This window comes from Nipponia nippon, unplaced genomic scaffold, assembly GCF_047370975.1.
Source record: "Nipponia nippon isolate SJK-2023a ecotype South Korea unplaced genomic scaffold, ASM4737097v1 scaffold_10, whole genome shotgun sequence".
NCBI lineage: Eukaryota > Metazoa > Chordata > Aves > Pelecaniformes > Threskiornithidae > Nipponia > Nipponia nippon.
In genome coordinates this window covers 18,684,413-18,706,896 of record NW_028262291.1, presented here as the reverse complement: position 1 = coordinate 18,706,896, position 22,484 = coordinate 18,684,413, and the positions used below count along the sequence as shown (strand labels likewise).

The 22,484-nt window shown below is 39.5% G+C and overlaps 1 protein-coding gene across 7 annotated transcripts in view; it reads right to left on the bottom strand.

Moving 5' to 3' along the window:
• The window catches only part of MOB2 (MOB kinase activator 2), a 121,043-nt gene that overhangs the window by 41,772 nt on the left and 56,787 nt on the right, over positions 1-22,484 (bottom strand). Inside the window, exon 1 of one of the 7 annotated variants that reach the window (XM_087745788.1) lies at positions 19,206-19,297. The exons of the other annotated variants lie outside the window; for them this stretch is intronic. Coding sequence (XP_087601914.1) covers positions 19,206-19,243 — 38 coding nt within the window. The 5' untranslated portion in view covers positions 19,244-19,297. Of the gene's footprint in view, positions 1-19,205; positions 19,298-22,484 lie in introns of those variants that run through there. 7 annotated transcript variants of the gene reach the window in all.

The window sequence follows — 22,484 nt, the reverse complement described above, 5'->3', positions numbered from 1 at the left end:
GATATATATCAATTTTTAGATATCAAATTTTATCTAAATTCAGTGATACACACTACCTGAAGTATTTTAGCTTTTTTTCTAGGCTTCTTATTGGGGAGGTGAAAGTGAATACTAAAATATGTATTCATCCTGCACCTTGAGCTACTTCTGCACTTTGAAGGTACATTATATGCATCAAGCAAATGTGCTCCAATATACAGTACATGAACCTTTCTCTTTTGACGTTCTGCTCTAAATATGATTTGAAACTAGGGAAAATACATTGTGTTCCATTATGCAAATAGCAACTTCCCTGTATAATTATAGTACATTTTGCTGAGAATTGCATCATGACTAGGATACTACCAAGAAGACAAACATTTAACCACTATTCTTAGTTTGTTAGAAAATTTTTCCCACATTACATAAACACGTACACACCCACACATGGGCAGCACCATCAATCTTTTCATTGTTTTTACTTTGGTAAAGGAACAGTTATTTTTCACTTCAATAGCTTTATTTTTGTTAGCGTTATGAAACAGGTATTAACTTTTCTCCTTCAGCTTTCTTCACTATTATTCTTCCCTTGTCTTTACCGCAGTTGCCTTAACTTTCTGTAAAACGAGACCGTAAAGCAGGAATAAAAAATTGGCATGCTGATTCCAAAATCTCCTTAAAACTTCAGTAAAAGAATTCACTTTTAAATGTGTATTCAACAGAAAAGGGGATTGTCGAGGAGTTTCTCCTGATGTTTTCATAAAACGGATAGGTGAACATCTGACAAAAGAAGAAATAGGACGTACTTCTAGTTCGCACACATTAACCAGAAGCACCAGGAACAAAACATAGCACATTATTGAAAATGTCATTTAAACTTTACAAGCTTTTCCATAGGTTGGCCAGAAGTATGAACCATGCAAAATTCTTCTGAACAGATCATATCATTTTACTTGTACACACATCTCTCTGAAAGAGTGAGCCAGCTCAGGGTAACCACGCCTGAGCAACAGCCACATTAAAAGAACACACAGAACAGCTAAGAAGAAATTAAGCACTCAAAAGCTAACCTTGGTATATCAATTTGCGCTCCACATTCAAGCTTCTGATTATACTTCAGGATTCAGTTTTTCATTTCTTTGGCTGGAGGATGGTAAAATACAGAATATAGATTCTGCTCCCAGTTGCTCTCCTACATGCTAAACCTAAAAGAACATACGAATGCTGTTAAGGATCCAGTTCCAGTCTTCCCAATCCAACCAGGCTGTTACGATACGCATGTAAAACTGATCAGCTTCAAAAGAATTTGTGTGTGTGTTCAAGTGCTATATTAAACTGAAAATTAAAAGGTTGGATCTCAACCTCTTCGAGAATCACGATCAATATGATGCAGGTTCCTTAGAGGGCCAGGGAGGAGTTGGGATGAGGGCATGGTATTTTAGCTCTACAGGGTAGAAGAAAATCTGAATTTTCTTCCCAATACATGCTCTACATTTATACAATGAACACATGGCCAACTAAATGCAAATTTTGAAAAGAATCCTTTTATCATACGAAAGTGTAGTTGTTGCTTTTAATGAGAAAACATTCAAAGCACATTGCTATTGCTGTTTCTGAAAGTAATAAAATATTTTATTCCACAAATTAGGCTTTGCTTTGTTTGCATATGCAAGTGTTCATGCATATTTGGAACCTGACCACAGCTATACTACTAACACTACTGCTTGTACGCCTGTTGACTAGCAATTCTTGTACGAAGTATCTTTCTGCTTGCCTTTCCCTATGACCAAATTTATAAAGAAACAGGTAAAAATCCACATAGTTAAAGTCAATACCTACATCCATCACAATTTGGGTGCATGCCAAAACATAGAATAAACACAGAAATAATACTGCTGGGAAGAGAGGCCCTGCTATCAATCAGCTGAGCAGTGACAGACACCCATTGCCCTGTAATCCCAGGCCTCTCAACAGCCATCGGCACTGCAGCCCATCAAGTCCTTCTGGTCTGTCTAATGGAGGAGGGAAGGTCTAGGGCAGGGGAGAGCGCTAAACAAAGACTGCTTACTTCCTACACCAAAAGAAAAGGGACAAGAAACTATGCTTCACTGTCCGAGGATTCAGGAAGTGCTTCAGAAAACAAGCCTCCTCAGATAAAACTGTACCTTTTAAACAGCCAGTTGGAGGAGGACTAAATCTGCATGGATTCAGCTGTTAGCAGCATGCAGGTAATGCGCAGCTCCTCTTATCTTTCGCCCCATATGACTATTGCTTTGTCTTCACCGATAATGGTTTGTTGGGGGACAGCAGTTTTAAAGACAAGACAAAATATGGAATACTTATCATAGCTTAAAATTTACATAGAGACAAGATCTGCCAGGTAGGTACAATCAGCATTGCACACCCCTTCCTGGGGTTGACTTCATCTGTTTTAACCTTGTAGATAAACTAAATAGTTGCGTTCCCACTATGGTTTTCATAGCTTACATATTCTAATTATTTCACAATGAAAATGTGTGCTTTTTTGATCCGAGAAGATATTTTGCCTACACAAATACAGCATGCTAGCGAAGAGCGGCTGCTACTGTAGACACAGCACTTCCTATGAAACCTGTGCTTTGCGCGCGCATTTCAGAAGTCACCCCTCACCCGTGCCTCTGAGCTGTCCAAGCAAAACAAGCTATACTGGTGAAAAACACATTTTGCCTGTAACTACACTTGACTTTCTTCCAGTGCAGGTGTACTCTCAAAAACGTTCTTCATACCCCAACCAACAACGCCAGAAGACATTTGGAGCAGAGACAAAATGTACACAGGTAACGCCCAACTTTTCCACCGGATGATTCACACGTTTCCTCCAGTGGCACGCTAGGCTTGTACACCACAGTACCTACCCGACGCTTCCCTGAAAAGCCTGATTTACTGGGATTGCACAAATCAAAGACACTGCACGTGCAGTGGACGATGCAGCCACCTACCTCCCGCTCGGGAGCCCACAGAAGACAGCAGCCAAGGTAGGGTGGTTGCCCCTGTCCAGAGCTCCTTTCCAGGGGCCCTCGGGGAAGCAGGGGCAATTAGGCGCAGGCCACAGAATGAGCTACCAGACCCAAGATGCTCAGGTACGCTCTATGCCAGCACACCACAGTAACCAGAGCGGTAGGCTCTGGGGTCAGAACCAGCCTTCAGTTCTTGTCTGCCTTCCATCTAGTTACCCCCGTAGTGAACCCAAAGCTTAATGAGCCTAAAGCACACCTTCCAGAAAGGCATCTGGTTTTAACTTGTATATCTGACAAGAAAGAAAAATCAGTTATTTTGCTCCAGTAATTTGTTTCAATGGCTGATCACATCCATTGTTAAAACGCACGTCCTTTGAATATTTGAAACCTCCTAGGTTTAACATCCATTTATGTTTCCAATTATGATTGTTATCCTTTCTCTGTTAAGATTATAGCTTTCTTCTTCCCCCCTTTTTTTAACTTGATTAGCTAGATATTATATTCACCTCTTGACCTTCTGAGAAGCTAAAAAAAAAAAATCTCCTTATGTCTCATTATTAGAAATCTTTTTTCCAGTCTTTAAATACTGCAGGTCTTTTCTGCCTTTCTACTTTAGAAGGGATCCAAGTGCCTACTCAAGATAATGTAAGCACAACTGATCAAAAGATCTGGAGCTGTTCTTAAAATCTTAATAGGGATGAACAAGCACACAGAACTTTATCTGGATCTTCATTCCCCAACAAATTAAAGGACCATTTTTCATTTAATAATGTTGCAAGTTTAAAATGTTGAAGTTTCTAACATTTAGAAATTCAGACAATATTTGCATCTTAAGACAAAGAATGCTAGTACTCATTATTTGAGCAAGGAAAGAAAAATCTATAAAATCATCAATATATTTACATTTTCCAGACAGAAGAGCTATAAATATAATATAGCCCTTGTTTTATAAATATTTAATCAGCTTAGTAACAATTAGGATCATTTCATCCCACACAGGTTGTGTTACCTTTGATTAAAAACCTCAAGGAGGAAAAAAAGCAGCTTGTTTTTCTTGTAATCCCTTTTCTTCACTTTCTCACTCAGAACCATGGGGAGGGGGGAAAAAAAAAAAAACAAACAACAACAACAAAACACAACGCAGTGTGATCATTCAAAATTAGGTTGTAAGAAACAAATGGAGAGCACATGGCCAAAACATTATGTCCTCTTCCACGTAAAATTAGCTCCTTATCACTGTGTTGCTTCCACTGTAATCCTTGAATACCCTTGAGCAAAGAGCAGTATTGATTCGAGTCAAATTATCTGGCCCAAGGGACTGTGCAGAAAGGAGTGGGGAAGATGATACAGCCTAAAACCTGAATGAGTATGTCTTATCATCTGCTCATATGACCATTAGTGTGGAAAGCTGCTCAGTTCCACTTTACTGCCTGCTGTCTCCAACACCTTCCTCATTCTCCCTCCCTTACACTCAGAAAGAGCAAATGCCTCCTCCCATCCTTTACAAGGAAGATATTCAGAGAGCAGCAATGAAAGACTGCAAAACAAGTTGTGCCCCCCCCCCCCCCCGACTCCCTCAATACAGTCCTTTGTCTCGCTTTAACAATGCTACTTTTAACATCCAGAACTCAGGGAAAATGTATCCACATCCATACCTGAGCTTGCTGAAAAACATTACCCACCCTCACCCTCTCCATAAACACACTCAAGGACTTACTTCAAGGATTGTTGGGTTGCCTGATGGATGAGAAACCCAAGGCTTAACAGACTGCCAATTATGCAAGTCAGAACTTGCAGACAATTCCCAGCTTCAACATGTTACACCTCTACTAAAAGTGAAAGCTGCAGTTTACCCTCTTTGGGGCTTCATCTACTGCCTCATTTCTAATTCCAGATAATCAACTTCCAACAAAACTTGAAAGCCCATGCTCTCTCACCATGCAACAAAGGAAGCCAGATTGTCCTCCTGTACTGTACACAGCTGCTCTTGTACCACAACTTCTATTAGCAGATTGTTGCTGAAGAAAAACAGGCTGGCAATGAGAAACAGATCAGCAGCTTGGCATTTGTTTTACTTGTGTAACCTTTCACAAACAGCCTTGCATTTCCATGAAAGCAACAAAACATCTGCTCAGTGCAAATACAGATATTAGATAATCCAAAAGCTGCAATGTTGTTCAAAAAATTGGCTGAATGGATACAGAGAAACCAAAGTACGCTGACATTCAGATACTCTAAAACTTCTAAGTGAAATTTTTTAATTTCTAAAAACCCATTTACAGTAAACTAATATTTAAATAGTGCTTATACAGTCAACAAGGGTTGACATCAACCCCTCCCTTAACAGTGTTCTTTAGCACTCTACCAACACAATGTGCCGCTAGTATCTTCTGAACACTCTGAGTGCATCTTTTGGTGACACAGCTAAGCCACTCTATCAGCTCGCTTCTTCAGAGAGGATTATTCCCATTCATTCATCCCTGCCCAAACCAACTGGAAATGGTGCACTTTCATAGCATTTGTTTTCTGCTAGTTTAACCCTGTGACGCAGCTCACCATGGAGCAATTTCAGAGTCACTGGATACATAACATAAGAGAAATAGCAGAAACCCAGCTAGGGATAGGAAGTCCCTTTCAGGGGAGGTTTGCCAGTATAGTGGCTGTACTGTTGAACGGCATGCTCGTGCTAATAGCTTCACACATGTGCTTGAAAGAACAATGCCCAATGTGTGTAACTACATCAGTTCCCATAAATGAGAATGATAAGACTGTGTACAGAGAAAAATTGCACTTGTTCCATTGTTCCACGCTGCCAGGACATGGTGTTAAATACCGCTGTAGGAGGAAGTCAGAAGTGCTCCACAACACAGGAAAACACTTAGAGAAATAGGGGACTCGACTTGAGACTGGAGAGGGGCAATCCAAGTGGAGGTGTTCAGCGCACACTCACGTGTCAAAAAACAGCTCAAGGACCACGGCCGTAGATTGCCAGAAGACAATAATCTCCTCCCACTCTTGCAGTTTTTTGACCACCCTATGAAGGACCACTCTAAGTCATAACAATAACAAAAATCAAGCCTGAGTATTATGTCTGAATCTTGAAGCGTGTATGAAGCTTGAAGTATGTATTTTGGGAAAATAGGGAATTACTCTCCTAAGGATGAGATGAAACATGCTCTTAAAAAAGCACCTTGTTTATAAGTAATTTTTTAATCCTCAGAAATGGATCTATTTTGAAATTGCATTGCTGTATTCCAATATGTACTTACAGCAGAACAGACAAACTGCAATTATTTTTCAAGATGACAATGAAAATATTTAACTTGGATTGCAATACAGTTTTTAACACAGAAACTGCCGCCTCATTATCATACTTACTGATGCTATAGAGCAGATTTATTACAATAAACTATCCTGCACAGACAGAAGTAGAAATTCACACTTTTTTCCTATTGACAGTGTCATGGCAGTGAAGTTGAAAACTTGATTAATCTATCTAGATTTTCAATACATGTGAAATATCAAAAGCTCAATTTATTTATTCAGTCCACTAAATTTCTCCTAAACCATAAGAAACTCTCTCCCTTCAGGACCATTATAGTCAGAGTGCAAGCTGATGGACAGAGCAAAAGCAGCAAACTTACACACAAGGTAACTCCTTTCTGGAGCGTAACAGAGAAAAGGGAACTGATAACTCCACAACCACTTTCTGAAAAACCCAAAACCTCGCTTTTAGTTCTTGAACCATTTTTAAGAGAGCTGTTACTTATTCATAGACCTCTCTAATTTGTCCTGTATCTGAGGACTGCAATTCCACCGTTGATCACGTACTACATTATTGACTGCAAACTTCTCCCACAGAGAGCAAAAGTATGGGTTTTTTCCTTAAAAGGAGAGCATAAAGAGGAGACACGAACTCTAACTTGTTTGAAGCCGCCTCTATGGAAGTAAAATTTATTTTTGTAATCTGTACCAGTGGAGTTGACTTTAAAACACAGCAGTCCCTATTTGTACTATTTTAAATCAGGATGCGCAAATATGAACAACGCTCAAAATTTAAGGCAGGAAAAGGCCGGAGCCACTCTTGTTCACATAATATGGGACAGAATTGGAATAGCGGTCAAAATCTAAATGAATAGACTTGGCCTTGGAGAAACAAAGCTGCCATACCTACACTGATATCCCTCCACGTCAAAAGAAAAAGAAAAATTATTCCATTGTTCTTATCCTGTACATTTTTACTGTTGTTACAAATGGATTAGCGTTGCACTTGGAAAGTGGCTGAAGCATGCGTTCGCTCTCTGCCACTGTATCGTCTGTTCCTTGCAAAACTCACTCTTCAAAGCTTAATAATCTGTGACAAAAACTAATCCATAAAACTGAAAACAAGGGGTTTGGGAAGAAATCCTGCAAGGAAAGGGGGAAGATACTGACAATTTTTCTATGCTTCAAAGATTGGGTCAAAGCGACATAATAAAAACTACAAGTCCAGCTCTTTTTATCACCTCTCGGCCAGTTTCTCTCTCTCTCTCAAAAAAAACTTTGAGGGTAAGTCCCGATGAGACAGCCTGCAGGAGCAATGTGCTGTTTTGCCAAGGGTTGAACTAAGAAACTCGCTGTAGCCTTCAGCTCTTTGCATGCTCAGGTTTAGGCTGGCAGCTGATGCAGGTATGTAGTCACTGCCTGTCTTTTGTTTTTCAGAACAAGGAGAAAACACATTTTTCCCCTCCCTTGTCTGGGAAACAGGAAATAGATTCTTATAAAGACTCTCCCACATACGGACTGGGCAGGAAAAAGGTGGAGTTTGGCAACATTAAGATTTGTTCTTCAAATGCAGACCAGTAATTATTCTAAGGTAAGCGACAGGATGGCTGGGCTTAGTAATGTTTACTCACCCTGGTGCTGCTGTTTCCAAATGTATTTATATTTCATGCAGACTTAACCATAAACGTAAAAATCAGTTATTTTTACCTGAGTTTTCAGGTGGTTAGACCCTTGCACAGACTTTGTTTACCTTTACATAAAGGCAACAAATGCAGAGAAATATGCCTTTTTAAATAACTGTACAAGTTAATTAGTTCTTAAGCTACTTATAAAGTGGCTAGACATTTTTATCCCTGTTTTATAAATGAGACTATACTGTTTCAAGTGCAGAATATAGCTCCCCAGAGCACACGAAAAGCTCTACACCTCCAGTTCAGAAACCATAAGCTAGTAGCAATATTGTCTTTAGCTCAGGAAAAAAAAATTCATTAGGACAGAAAGGTATGTGGGTTTTCTATGAATGTCAGTCACTTGATAACTGTAACTTGTATGTCTGGAAGGACAGATCTTGTTGATTGTATGTATTCCAGGAACTTATATTAAAAGCTAGTAACAGGAAAAAACTAGCATGAACACAAAGAAGGCTCTCCACTGAAAAAAACCCCGAGATGCTGGTTTGAAACTACCTGTGTACGAGCTACCCCAAAAAAATTCTAACATAACTTACTAAATCCAAAAGTTAAGTATCTGACTGGTTTTTTTCACTAGCCAGGGTCTGAATGTTTTTGTGACCACCTACATCAGAAATCCAGAACCTATTTTATATAAATACCATAGAAGGCCTTTCTAGCCATTGGTTGTGGGGAGGGGGGAAAAACCAACCTTAGTAAAAAATTCAAAAAGTTGAACTGCGGGAACAGCTGTGGATGATACAGACGACTCTGAAGGAATACAGTGCTGATTGCTTATCCTCAGTGGGTACCAAGAATATATATAGAGAGAGAGTTTGCCTTTTGTTTTCATATGGCATGTCCTAGCCTACTTTTAAAATGAAAAATTTTGCACAAGATTATTCTTTGTAACATGCTCTAAATTCATTCTAGGCTTAGAGCTTTTTAAAAGCTTTTCATCACACCGGGATCGCACAATTTGGTAAAAACATTAATTTTTATCTAATTTAGATCCCAAATTGGTTATCTGGCAGAAAAAAATACCGGAATGTTCTCAGTATCCAGCTCTTTCAGAGTTTATGCTGCCTATTATAAGAAAAGCTCTAACATTCACGGAGTGCTATTAATCAGCAGCTCTCAAAATGGTTTAAATCACATTTTTATTTTCTGTAGCATGTGCCTCCAACATAAATTTGCATAATATGCCGGTATCATATTCCTCCATCATAGCATACATACCACAACTTCCAGCTCATACCAGTGCAGTCCATGCACATACCCTGACGCATCCCCTCTGCCAGTCTCCCTCCCTTCCCCACATGCCAAAATCCCCAGCGTCCTACCCGTTCCAAGGGTCTCCAAGCATGAAAAGAAGACGACCCAGCTAGTTTTCCAGCTTGTTGGCTGGAGACAACAGGCTCTCCTGCCTTGGTCTTTGCCATAGCTGCCTACCTTTTCTTCTCATACCTCCTGAGCCTTCGATCCACTTGCGAGGACAGTGGCAAGGAGCACACCACGCGCTTGGTTCCAATGCTAGAAAGCGGACCAGTCGGGAATTCGGCACAGGCAAGCTCTGCAAGAAACAAACCACTCCCAGCACAGACAACCTCCTCCGGCATTACGGCACAGGGTCCTGTGCGTAACAGCTTACTGCACTGCTCCAATGCTCCTGGCTTCCAGGTCACCTCAGAAAGGCATCAGCATTGGTTTCAGAGTTCAAGGCATTCCCCAGAAAGCACTTCATACCCTGTGGCTTGGAAATGGCTACAGAAAGCTATTAAAAGATAATTTTCTGATCGCAAAACCTTCTCTAAAACAACAATCAGCCCCTATGCAAATCTGCCCAGTCCCTTCTACATCAGACAACAGGAGGGAAACCAAACAAAGCGAACCTCTTCCATGAAAGAGGTGTTACAGACCTACAGAAATAATGTTTTCAAAACAGCATTTTTTGTTTAAACCATACTCTGGAACACAAAAAGAAAGGTCCCTCAAGACATGAGCAGCCAGTACAACCAGCAGAAATAAAAGAGAAACGCTCCTTTGGCAATGTGGTTGATTTTATGTGAAATCTAAGTTGCAGAGTAAATGCTTGGGTAACTCCAAGACCCCCCCCGTATCACCTGGCCTTGTGCAAGCTAAGATGCAGCGCAGAGCACCAACTGGCCTCCTCTAAAGTGATCTTTCTCCGCTTGATTGCATCACATGCAAAGTTTGGTATGTTATGCACCATCACAGAAAGCATCTAACATCCAAACTGCTTAGTATTAGAGCGCTAAACTGGACGGGAGTCAATCCCTCTCAAAAAGCCATATTCCAACCACTGAGAAATCAAATAATTTTAGTGAAAAGATGGAATAAACCTGCAAAAAACTTGATTTTTTTCAGTTCCTGAATAGCTAACCTAATTTTTGCATGTTGAGGTGAGGCTGAACAGTCTTTTAGAGCTGAAAAAAAGCTTTTTTTAATAATCTGAAGTGCAGTGAGAGTCCTGAGCATACTACAAAATGCAGCATTTAACCCCATAAAAATATTTAAATATGTAGTCGATGTAGTTCCTCTTCAGTGTTCTATGAGCCACCACTCATTACAAAAAACCCCTAACAAGCTACATGAAATCAAATTATAATGAAAAAATATTAAATTCCACTCAGAAAACTGCCATGTTACTGTATCAAGAATATACTCATAATTAAAACTGAGTGGGAAAGCAAAGACTTGTCTTCGAAAAGATTAAGTTCAACACCTTTGAGTAGTGTAGCTGCATGACTGCCATGAAATAAAGCTCCCAAGCCAATAAAACCTGACATGCACATAAAGTCAGCGTGGTGCTGTCAGCTACCTAACATTCAGCATTAGGATCTCTCCTGCCAATGCACAATGTTTCGTTATCTTTAACATCCACCAACATTGCTGCTGTTCCCTCCCACATAGTATAAGTTAAAAAACTCACATTTTCTTTTAGCTGAGCTACCAGCACTAAGCAAAGTGCTGGTTCATCCTGCATAACTGGCAGGACAGAGGTTTGGGAATGGAATATGTTAAAAAAAAAAATTATTAACAGCTTTTGCTTTATTTTTCTTTCTTAGCTTTAAAACACACCATAATCAAGAGTCCCCTCATACAGCTATGAGGAAAGAAACCTCAATTAACATCATCATTATTGTAGGTACGGTTTGACAGCAGGTAAGGGAAGAAAACAAGCTCCCACTCTATGTTAATGGAAAGCTTGAATTCACTGAAAAAAGCTTTTAAAATGACTATATTTAATACATTTGTTCATTATGCTTTCACAGTAATATATCATTAAAAAGTTCTAGTCCTCAGAGCATCTTAGGCAGAAGAAGCAGAAGTAAACTGTCCATTGCATATCAAGCTACTGAATCTGCAATTCACAGTAACTGGTGTAAAAGTTTAGAGTTAATTTACTGCCCCTAGTTATTATTAACGAGCTATGAATTGGGATGTTAATAGTTCTGGTGTACAACAGATAAATTATATGGCTACTTTTAGTGGGCACTTATTACCCTGCATATATACTACCTTCATTATAAGCCCTGACCACGCTACATACTCCACAAAGCAGTTTACTTGTGGGGAGGGAGGTGGCATAGAAGGTGCCAAAAAAAAAAAAAAGTTAAGTGTCTGAAGTGTTTTGTTGTTTCCTGTTCTGGCCCCAGCTTGTTAATGGAACAATATCTTTGTAATACTCAAATCCTAATATGAGCATTTATCACCACCTGAGATTCTGTATAAAGAGCAAGGATGACAGTTTCCTTGAATTTGTGCCACAACATTGTTTTATATCAAGAGGTGAGACATTTCCCGTAAGTAAATACATACACTGGGGCAGGGGAGAAGAATATACACTCACAAGACCTGCAACAGCACATTCTGGAGTTCAGAATTAAATCTTTGCTTCTAGTAAAGACTAATAAAATATTTGTGAAGAGTTACTGTTAGCTGCACATACATAAGCTATGAGAATGAACATATATTCCTATAGGTTACTCTTTGATTTAAATATTTCCAAAGGGTAGGAGACTAACTGATCAGACCAGTTTTAAGAGTATGTATTAAAATGAGCATCTTTCTGATCTCAGAAAGATAAAATAAAAATCTCAGCCCGAGATTTTTATTTCTTATCCACTTTTTCACATAAAAACAAAAAAGATTTTTCCAACTAAAATATCATCTGGCATAAAGTACTACAGTTTCAGAATTATATTACAAGATTATTCTACACTACATGCTCCACTGATCTGAATAACTGGCTGATCAAGAGGTTACCCCAAAAAAACATTTTATATTTAAATACTTATTTCCTCTAAGTCATCTGCAGCATTCACCATGAAGAAGGCCCAGTTCCAAATCCATATTTGGGAACAGCTCTATTAATATAACAACAATGACTCAGTGTGAGTTCTAATGAAATCTTCTATTTAGAAGCATTATGTTTATAATACTTTCCCCATATAAGGCTTACAGTTTAAATCTTTACGCATACATTGTTAATGAATATAAAAATGCTTAAACTACTTTTGCCTGCTCACACATGCAAAAAAAATCCCAAAGAAAACACATGTGAGATCATAAATCTTGTGCTGTAGAACAAATGCTACCAGAACAGCCAGGCTGAATATAGAGAACAACAGTTACAAAAATAATACCCACAATCTCTATAAAAGAAACGCCATTCCTGAAGGTGATTAACTCAAAAGATTCAGAATTACAATGCTAGAAGTGGTTTGGTATTTTGCACCATGTTTCCATCTCCCGCTACTTGGCAAACGTCCTGTCACCTTCTCATGTAAGGTGGACAGCAGCAGGACTGCCCGAGATACATAAATAATGCCAAAATATGGTGGAATTGCTGCAAACGGTAAGTTCTTGTCACCAGGCAGTGACAGTCAGACTACTGTCAGCCCTACTGCGTGCTTTCAAGACCCTTGCATTGATAGTCACTCTCTTCCTCCAGCTTTCGACGGCTCCATACCTCTCTCCACAGTTCCTACAGCAGAGCCAACAGTAAGGTAAGAGGGGTCTTTCTCAGGCAGAGCCCTGGCAAAAGCACAGCAACCAGAACCTGCATTAACAAACCTTCAAGGCACAGAGCACGCAGCAGTGGTCAGAAACAGCTACCAGCCCTTCCTGGCTCCACTGCTTGCTGTGGGTGGGGAAAAGGCGCTAGGCTGAAACCCTGTCCTGATCATTTGGCTATGTCGCCAAGCAGTAATGTGATGGCAAACATGGGGTGCCGGGGAGTGGAGTGGGAGACTTGGGGGTATTTTATAAAGGAAACCTCTGCTCTTTGTGAATGAGAACATTTGGCACATTTTACTTGTCCTTAGGGGCCGTTCTCCCTCTATACACACCCAGCAGTCGGAACATTCTCAGATCTCAGTCTACATCCAAATGCACTACTGAAATGTCATCCCTGCATATACTGCAGTAACCCTCCTCCTCCAAAAAAGAACAAAATAGGGGGCCACTTTAATGACATATGAGAAGCCACCTCACTTTGTAACTGAAGCATATGGAATGAAAATCACTGTTGGCTTCAGAAAATGGAAGAGCAAACCTGCAACTAAGTTACAGATGAGCACAAGGGGCTACAGCTGACCAAGAAAGTACTGAGATCACCTGGAGGCAGCCAGAGTTCAGTCAGCTGTGCTGGCACAGTGCATCTTGGCTTACATTTTTTGACACCATAAAGCATTCTAAAGACGACTCTCCAAAAATGGATTCCCAATCCAACAAAAACTGTAATGGATAATATACATTTTTTGCCTTAATCTGATAAATCTGTGCTGTGCTTTCCAAGGATTACAGTCTGTATTGCTACCCTTAGATTTTCCCTTCTTTCGTGATAGAAACTGTGGTAATTTGGGAGGACTGTAAAGCAGTTCAAACAGCTGCTTCTCCTCAGATAAGATATTTGGGTGTTCATACTACTTCTGTCTGCCAGATGAGCTATTTCAACAGGCTTTCATGAGCTATTTGTCACATCCTTTAATGCTGTTTTTCCCTGCAGTTGCAACAATAGTTAATAAAAAAGCCTTCTGAAGCAGACTTATTACACTCTTTCTGATTTCTACTTTTTTGGGCAAAACAAACATAAGATACTACTTTTTCTCCTTGGCTTGCTTTGCGTCAGTACAAGACGGAAGCACACTAGAAAAATAAATTCTTTTTCAATTTCAGTGCTTGGCTCAAAATCAAGACTCATTAGTTTAAAGCAGTGGCTTGGAGCAGAGGAAACAGATCTTGGGGCCAACAACATTTTATCAGAGTCAGCTGAGCATCCATTAATCATTAAGATATTCCTAAGTATTTTGTCCCCGTCCAACTTGAATTTGTTTCAAGGCATCAGTTACTTCTGCCTTTGATTACATATAATCACCTTCATGTACACACAGTCCTGAGATGAATGCATCAAAAAAAAGCATCTCCATGCAGAGCAGAACTCAAGAGCATTTTCAGAAGGGCCCAAGGCAGCACTGGGTGGGAGAAGGGAGATGTCAAACTGTTTGAATTCTCAGCTGAAACACTGACATCAGAAGTTAAACTTTTCAAGAAGGTTGAGGAAGTGCTCCTCAGCAGCACAGGTACCGAGATGCTAGCTGCAAACACTGCATTTTCAAAGCTTTCACCGCTGCCAGATTTCTGAATGCACAATCTAGCTACATTCCTTTGGCACTTAAAAACGCCCCAGGAAGACATGCCACACAGCAGTTATTCAGCAGCGCACAGTCAGGTACAGCAATGATGAGAAGATAAAAATTATTTAATTAACATTTAACATTTTTACTTTGTGCTACATATTTGTTTCAACAAATAACCTCTTGTACATGCTGTTCAGTTTCCATTACCATGAGTTTGGGATGGCTGCTATGCAGGAGTTGCAGAGATCATTGCTTAGTTTTAACAGTCATCTTCAGACAGTTGTCAAGTTTCTAAACCCACACTGATAGAGCAAATATTGCAGACCACGTGTACGCTGCACGGTGGCCTTGTCAAAATTGCCCTGCCAAGCAGAAGAGAGTGATGAGGCATCATGTGGCTTACTGACCAGGGTCATCAGAAATCCCAATGCAGGTGCTATTTTACCTAGTAGACTGTTTATCAGTGTATCCTATCATATTTGAAGCAAGGTCAGCAAGTTGCCAGCTGTCCAAAGGAGCTCTTCACATCTACAGTTGCACAATCTACTTAACACTGCAGCAAAGCTTTCCTACAGTGGGCATGGCCATTGTGAAGGTAAACCAGCATGGGCACGGTTCTGTCTGCACCACTACAAAGGTTATAGGAATGTGTAGGCCCATACATTATGATTTTAAAAGGCACAGGAAGCTTAGATCACACCACCAAAGTTCAAGCTGCATATTTGTTTTGGGTGGGTTGAGGTCATATCTTCTGAAATGCATGCTTGGATTTACAGCCTTCCTTAAACTTAAGTCATTAGGAGAAAAAGAGGAAATAGATGTGTAATGAACAATATTTGTTATTTGACACCTTATCAGTGTGCAAAGACTTAGTGACTATCAGTAATTCCAAATGCTAAAGGTACAAGACAAAAAACAAAAACAAAACACATTTGCAAAGAGAAAAAATGATGCTGAAACAATTACAGTGCCAGTGCATTCTTCACTGTCCATAAACACAGCACCAAGCAAATAAAGGGATATCTCCCAAGTTAAGATGACCTTCAAAAGAGATCGTTTATAAAAAGAAACCTTGCAATGTAAAGAAATATAATCAGCACACTGCAGTTTAGCACATAACAGCAAAGCTGACTTAACAACATTGTCAAAGAGATGCTGGCAGGTAAGATTTCTACCTCAGTCTCAGCAAGATAAGGTAGGACTCCTAACTCAGTGTCCTCTGATGAATCTCAGCACCACATCCCTGTCTCCACAAACGTGTAACCATTACCTGCTTCAAAAAGCAAGAGCAAACATGCCCACGTCCAGTGAGACCTGCTCAAAGAATACCTATAAATCACTGTTTCTAAGTGAAGCTCTGGATTTCACATGTGTTTCTAGTTTCTATGTGTACAGTTCTTACACTACTATCAACTGAGGTACAATGGAACAGGAGAAAGGCTAGGCGGGGGGATCTTTTTGCTGGTATTAGGTTTGAAAACATTTTCATTTTCAAGTATTTTCACTCCCCTTGCAGTCTTCCTCCTCCTCCTTTATGAGTTTACAAGTGCAATCAGAGCTTGACCAAATCATACCCAAAGAAAAAAAACCTAATTATTGTGATGACTCTTGCTACAGTTCCTTGTTTACAAGCAAAATTAAAAACAAGAATCAAGATTTTCCTGAAAACTGGATCAAATATCTGCAGTTTTGGGGAGTACCTTATGATGTCAAAGGCGGAACCATTAAAAGGAAAAGTGAGCATCTTTTGCATAAAGACTTAAGGGTCTTCACATAACCCCTGTATCCTAGAGACTGGCCTTCTCCAATCACCCCTTTCGGTTGCCTCATCCAAGATACCAGCATCAACTAAACCAAAACCACTATCTAGAGCTTGATAAACCAACCTGCAAGAACTTAATGAGTTAGGCATGGTTTATTTACTTTTTAAGAACATCTGGATGCAGTATGTAAGGAGAAGAAGTTGCACTTTTGTTTTAAAAGTTAAGGGTTTAAGCAGAATTCTTTTTCTCCTTAAAAATGCTGTTACACCCTTTAACGTGAACTTCCTGCAAATTCAACAGCTCCAGTTTACAAAATAAGATTCGATACAGTAGGAAGGTAGTGACTTTTGATGTAGAGAATTCCCTCCTATTGCTCTTGATGCACAACTTCTATGTTTTAATAATATTAAACATTTAGCATAACACCACCTTGTCCGATTCAGAGTATACTTGGGAAGTTTACCACCATACTCTGCAGTTACATCTCTGAACACATTGATTATCTTGAGGTACTCACGTTTGGCTGTACAAATCACCTTCCTTTTTTTTTAAAAAAAAAAAAAAAGAAAGAAGAGAAGCTTGGTTTGGTTTTCATGCGCCACACTGTAAACAGTAATCCTGTGGTAACTATGTCCTTGCCATGTGCAGGTACCTGCTGCAGCAGTGTTTGTATTTGCCCTACAACATTCCACCCCAATAAGCTCCCCTCTCCTGAAGTGACCTGTGTGACAGGGTGCCGCTCCACCTGACAAGTAGAACACACTGTTCCAAACAAAAACCCCTGAAGATCAAAACAAGCCTTTCTGCTGACAGGCCAAAAGTTTAGGCTAAACAGGAAAACATACTTGAAGCTCTTTTTCCATTACCTTGCATTATTAAGCCATCTAGGCAAGAGATAAACATAAAAGGAATTTCTTTAATTAGATAAATTCACTCCTCAGCATCTGTTGTTTAATAGAGCAAAGCACATCAGCATGTTAGAATCAGATAATACTGGAGTCTCCCACAAACTCACAGTTGAAGCTTCTTTTTCATGTAAGCATTTGAGTGCCACTGGTTTTACTCACTGTAACACAACACTTCCAGTTAAATGCTTGCCATAAAGTGTAATGCCAGGTATGCACTGGGCCACAACAAGTGAAATTCCTTGAAATGATTATGCAGCATCTTGCAAGTTAGAACAAGGCAGAACAGATGCACAGGGTGATCTTGCACAACTTATCTTCCTGAAGTTCTATACCATGCATTCATTTCTAATAAACCTCAAATCAACTAAAGACTGTGCTTCCTGTAACTAAAAGCTAAAAATTTCCTTTAACATAAGAAATATCCATTACATTTTGCATTTCACCACCATTTCTTAATTGACTCTCTAAATTAAGATACTCTCTCAAAGGTCAAAAACCTCTGCCAAAAAAACCCAAGTTAATGCCAAAATATTCTTAACCTCTCTCTACTACAAACTCAATCCCATTGAGTGACAAACTCCTTACAGCTTAAAACCAAACGCTGTAAGATAGTAACTTTCAATTATGTTTGATTTTATATGCAGTCAGATAATGAAATTTTTATTACAGTTATAAAAAAAGTTAAGGATAAGCCAGGAAGATGTTAGCATCCATCTACGTTGCCATTAAAAAACCTAATCCAAATTTAATTTAAAAATTCTAAAAAAATCAAATTTAAACATATGGTGGCAAAGCAAAGGACCCTTCTAAAGTGGCACTGGGCAAGCCAGTGCAGGCAAAAACAGTGCAGACCAGCTGAACAACACTGCCGAAGTATTTCCTATCTGATCTGCTTGCACTGTTATACATGCCTCTCTTGTGCAGAGATTGGCAATCAAGTACGCAACGGACCACGAGTCTAAAGCAACTAGGCAGTTTTGGGCTAGTCTGCACACTTGTACTCTGAAATATATCTGGGCTTTTCAGGAATGCAGCACTAAGCCAACTGCACTTATCACAACACTTATTCTGTACAGAAGGTTAAAAGCAGCAGCAACTTAAAATGAAACTCCAAGACTAACGACTTTCTTCATTTGTCAAGTCACCTGCCAGGTACTAATAAACAGTTAACACAGCACTGTGGAAATACAGGTCCTCTTCAGTTCAGGTATGCTGTGCTGAGAAATAAAATTTACATCATATGAATACATACGAGAATCTGCTTTAGTGAAATCAAATGCAATTATAAAAAAACCACTTTGACCAGAGAATTGTCTATTTTCAATTATTACAAAAACATTCCTTAAACGAGGAATATCTAGTTAGTCATCTTCTTTACAGTAATGGTATATGCTCTGTTACTGAGAGGATTTAACAGCAATCAGGGAGGAAAAAAAAAAAATCAGTATTTTTAAAACCACAAAACTAGTAAAGTAACTCAGAGTAGTTTTAAGTACTTGAAACTATTTACACTAATTTTTTAGACTGACTAAATTTTAAATAATTTGTATTCCCTATCAGGGAGCATCACATTTAATGCTTTTAGCTCTTGTTCGTATCAAAAGCATGGGGTGTTTGCTGGCAAATGCTTAAAATAATTACCACGGGCATCTCGTCGGGAATCACACAGTTCCTAATGCTTTGGTGCTTTTACTGAGCAGATCCACCTCATTTTAAGACACAGACAACTCTAACCTGCCCCCACCAAATGCACACACTTTAAAAAGCAATCTAACAAAATGTAGAAGAAAGCAAGCCAAATAAGCTGCATGTTTCATATGCTGCAATCCTCCGCTCTTTTTGAGACAAAAGACTTGGTCATTATTTCACGTACCCTGGCACTAGAAAGAAAAATAAAGGCTTCCATTTTCACGTGGTTTTAATGATGAAGATTCAAAAGAGGATGCAGGCTCTTTCTTACCCGTTCAGCGTGTATGAACCATTCCTCTTGAGTCTCATACTTGCAGATAAGAATCTTAGAAAAAAATCCAGAATGAGGTGGTTTGTCCTCTGCTAGACCAGAATACAGGCACCTGTTTGGTGGTTGCGCTTTTTGTTCGCCAGGGGATCGCTTTCCTGTTTCTCTGAGTCATCCGTGAGGAACAATGCGAAACCACCACCAGAGCCACTTAGCAGGAAGCCCAGAGGAAACTGCCTGCAGCCAAACAAGAGTCTGGAGGTGTAAAATCTCCCCAACACACCAACAAAACCTTGGAGGCCACCAAGCAAAAGTAGCAAAAATTCACGGAGAAGGGGTTTTTATAAGACACCTTAACTGCTCCCTGTGTGTGCAAGAATAAATCTTGCAGAAAGCTGTATTTTATTCATGAGCTGCTCTTCTTCCAATTAGTCTGAAAGCAGCTTCAGATCTATTCCCTCCTCCTCACAAGCCCTGCTGTGACTGACACTCAATAGTGATATATTGATAGTGAATATCACTATCAGCACTACCCTCAGAGCACAAGGCAACTAAACAAGAAGCCCTCAATAACAAATACTCAGACTTTTCCATGTTTTTTCTCCCCCTAATATCAACTTGGAAACTACACGTGTGGAAAGGGACACACAATTAGTGGTTAAAAGGTTTCTTTTCCTTTTCCTTGTAGAAAGTTAAAAACAGGCAGATCTAAAGTCACGCTTGAACGCAACAGAGAAAAATATCCTCCAGAAGTCCAGTCCTGGGCAGGCTGCCCTGCATAAATCACACCATCGCACTGTCTCCGACGAGGCTGTTTTCCTTCCCTTTCTGTTCACCCTACCAATCCCTGATAGCTGGGAACTAAACAGCTGCACAGCTTAACGTCTGGACCAGAGGGATGAATCTACCACACAAAGCAAAAATTACTCCAGATAATTGTTTATCATTTACTGTCTGTGAACAAATTGACACTGACTCAAGTAATAAATCACATGAAAAACATTTTTAACAATGAATGACATGACTGTCACTTGCGGCCTAGGTGACACTACTCTAGGATAATGGGAAAATTGCACACTAGCCAAATACAAAGATTAAATATTCACTACCTAAACAGAGGGAAGCAATGAGCGGGGTCCCACAGAACTCTGGCCTGAGTACAACATTATTCTGTATTTTAATGGCCCAAATATCTAAAGACGACATGTTTGTCAAGCTGAATTTTCATCTTGATCCCATGTTTGCATTGTTCTTTCAGATTTGTCATCTGAAAATTTAACAGTTACAGAAAAACAGCCTAAAAAATAGGAGAATCGCTTAACTTCTTTCTAGGTGCCTGAGTTTATACGGCTAGGTGTAATCAAGTATACCTGTATAGGGACTGATTAGATCATAAATGTTGAGAGAAAAAAGGGGTTACAATGAATTACAGGCTGAAGAAATCAACCATGTCGTACCGTTGATAAAAGGCAATGAGACTGAGCTGTACAAATACGCTGCGTCTGCAAGACAAAGTAATTCTCAGCATCTATCAGACCTCATCTGGAGTACTGTGCCCAACCCTTGGCACCCTAGCTGAAGACAGATGTAGAATTATCTGCAGCCTGGGGAGCACTGAGAAGAATATTATCTATCTCACAGATGAGAAAACTGAGGGAGGAAAACACCATAACACCTTCCAGAACACTGCTGTAAAGAGAAAGGAAACAAAATGTTCTTCCTGCTCTATCCATCACAAAGGAACTTGAATTAAGCAAGAAATAAACCAGGTTAGTATGAGATTTTTTTGTTTGGTTGGTTTTTTGTTCGTTTGTTTTAAAAGTGCAGGAACAGATTACAGAGTCTCCATTATTGCAGGCCTTTGAGATGATCTTGCTCCAGAGCTGGGGACTGACTAGGTGACCTCTACAGGTCTCTTTCACCTCTAACTTTCTATGATTTGTTTCCATTACTAGCTGGAAGAAAGAATGAAAATTGTGCTCTGTAACCACATGAGGCAAACTAGCTCAAGTCAAACCAGACTACAGCATGCCTTAGATTTTTTACTCAAAATAAATTATACTGGCCAGGACTGCAAATAGGTCCAATACGTTACCACCACAGCGGAAGCAGCACTCTGCTTTTATCATATGCATCAGGGAAGGAATTACACTTCCTGTTCTTCTCAACCATCAGCTTTGCAAAGATCCTACCTACGTGCTGGCTGGCACCAGGCCTCGCTGTCCCTCAGGAGTGAGTGAAGATTCACTATGGCCACAGCAGAACTACAAGTTAGGTCCCTGCAGGCAGCTACCTACCAGCGCTAGATAAAGCGGAGACAGCAGCTTAGAAGCTTATCAAAGAAAACTCAGTAATTTAGAGAAGCAAAAATAGTTATAGCTAATAAATAAAAAAATTTACATAAAGATCATTTCTAAATGCTATGCAAACCCAGAATCAAATAAAAACTTCAACTCAGTTTTCTCCTTGGAAGCAAAGATTTCTGGGGAAAAGTTTCTGGAGAGGTGGTCTTAAACCCAGGCTCAGAGTAATTCTGTTATGTCTTCAGTTTTAATTGAAATAACTCATGCCCCACTGAAAAGATGCATCTGATAGTATAATTAAAGCATATATGATACTGGGGGTTTTTGGGTATCTACTAATTTCCTTTGGAAGTGCACCAGCAATATGGAACGCAGGAGCTATCATGAGGTGGTGTCTGATGACTATTACTTAATAGCAAATGAGTACTATTGTAAACTGGAGAATCACAATTTTTGTAATTTAAAAAAGCAGACCTTTCCATAGCTTTTTTAAGCTCCTTTCTGGATGCAAAATGTAAGCGATGTACCATGGATTTTCTGAGCATTTTGTTTTTACTGGCTACCTAATTTCTTAAAAATAAAATTCATCATTCTGTTGCTGCAAGCAGCTGCTGTTTTTTCCAAACTCTATTTCTGCTGAAAGACATCAATGCTTTTTTCTTTTTCACTTCCCCATGCTCTTTCAGGGATTACAGCAGTACAAGGGTATGTGTTCTTTAACATCTCCATCTGAAAACTATTATAGGAAACCAGCAACTAAATATAAACTGTCCAATCGGAGCCAGAGCCAGCCACATTGATGCTGGGATCCCAAAATGCTATCATGGACAAAAGAACTTACCACAGAAACACAGCGAAAACCTACTTGCCAACCCAACTGCTTCAGAAACAATGAATTCCTGCTTCAGAGAGGTCTTCTGGAGAAATGTGTTTGGTTAACAAAGATTAAAAAAACCTTATTTTTAGTCAACATGAAAAT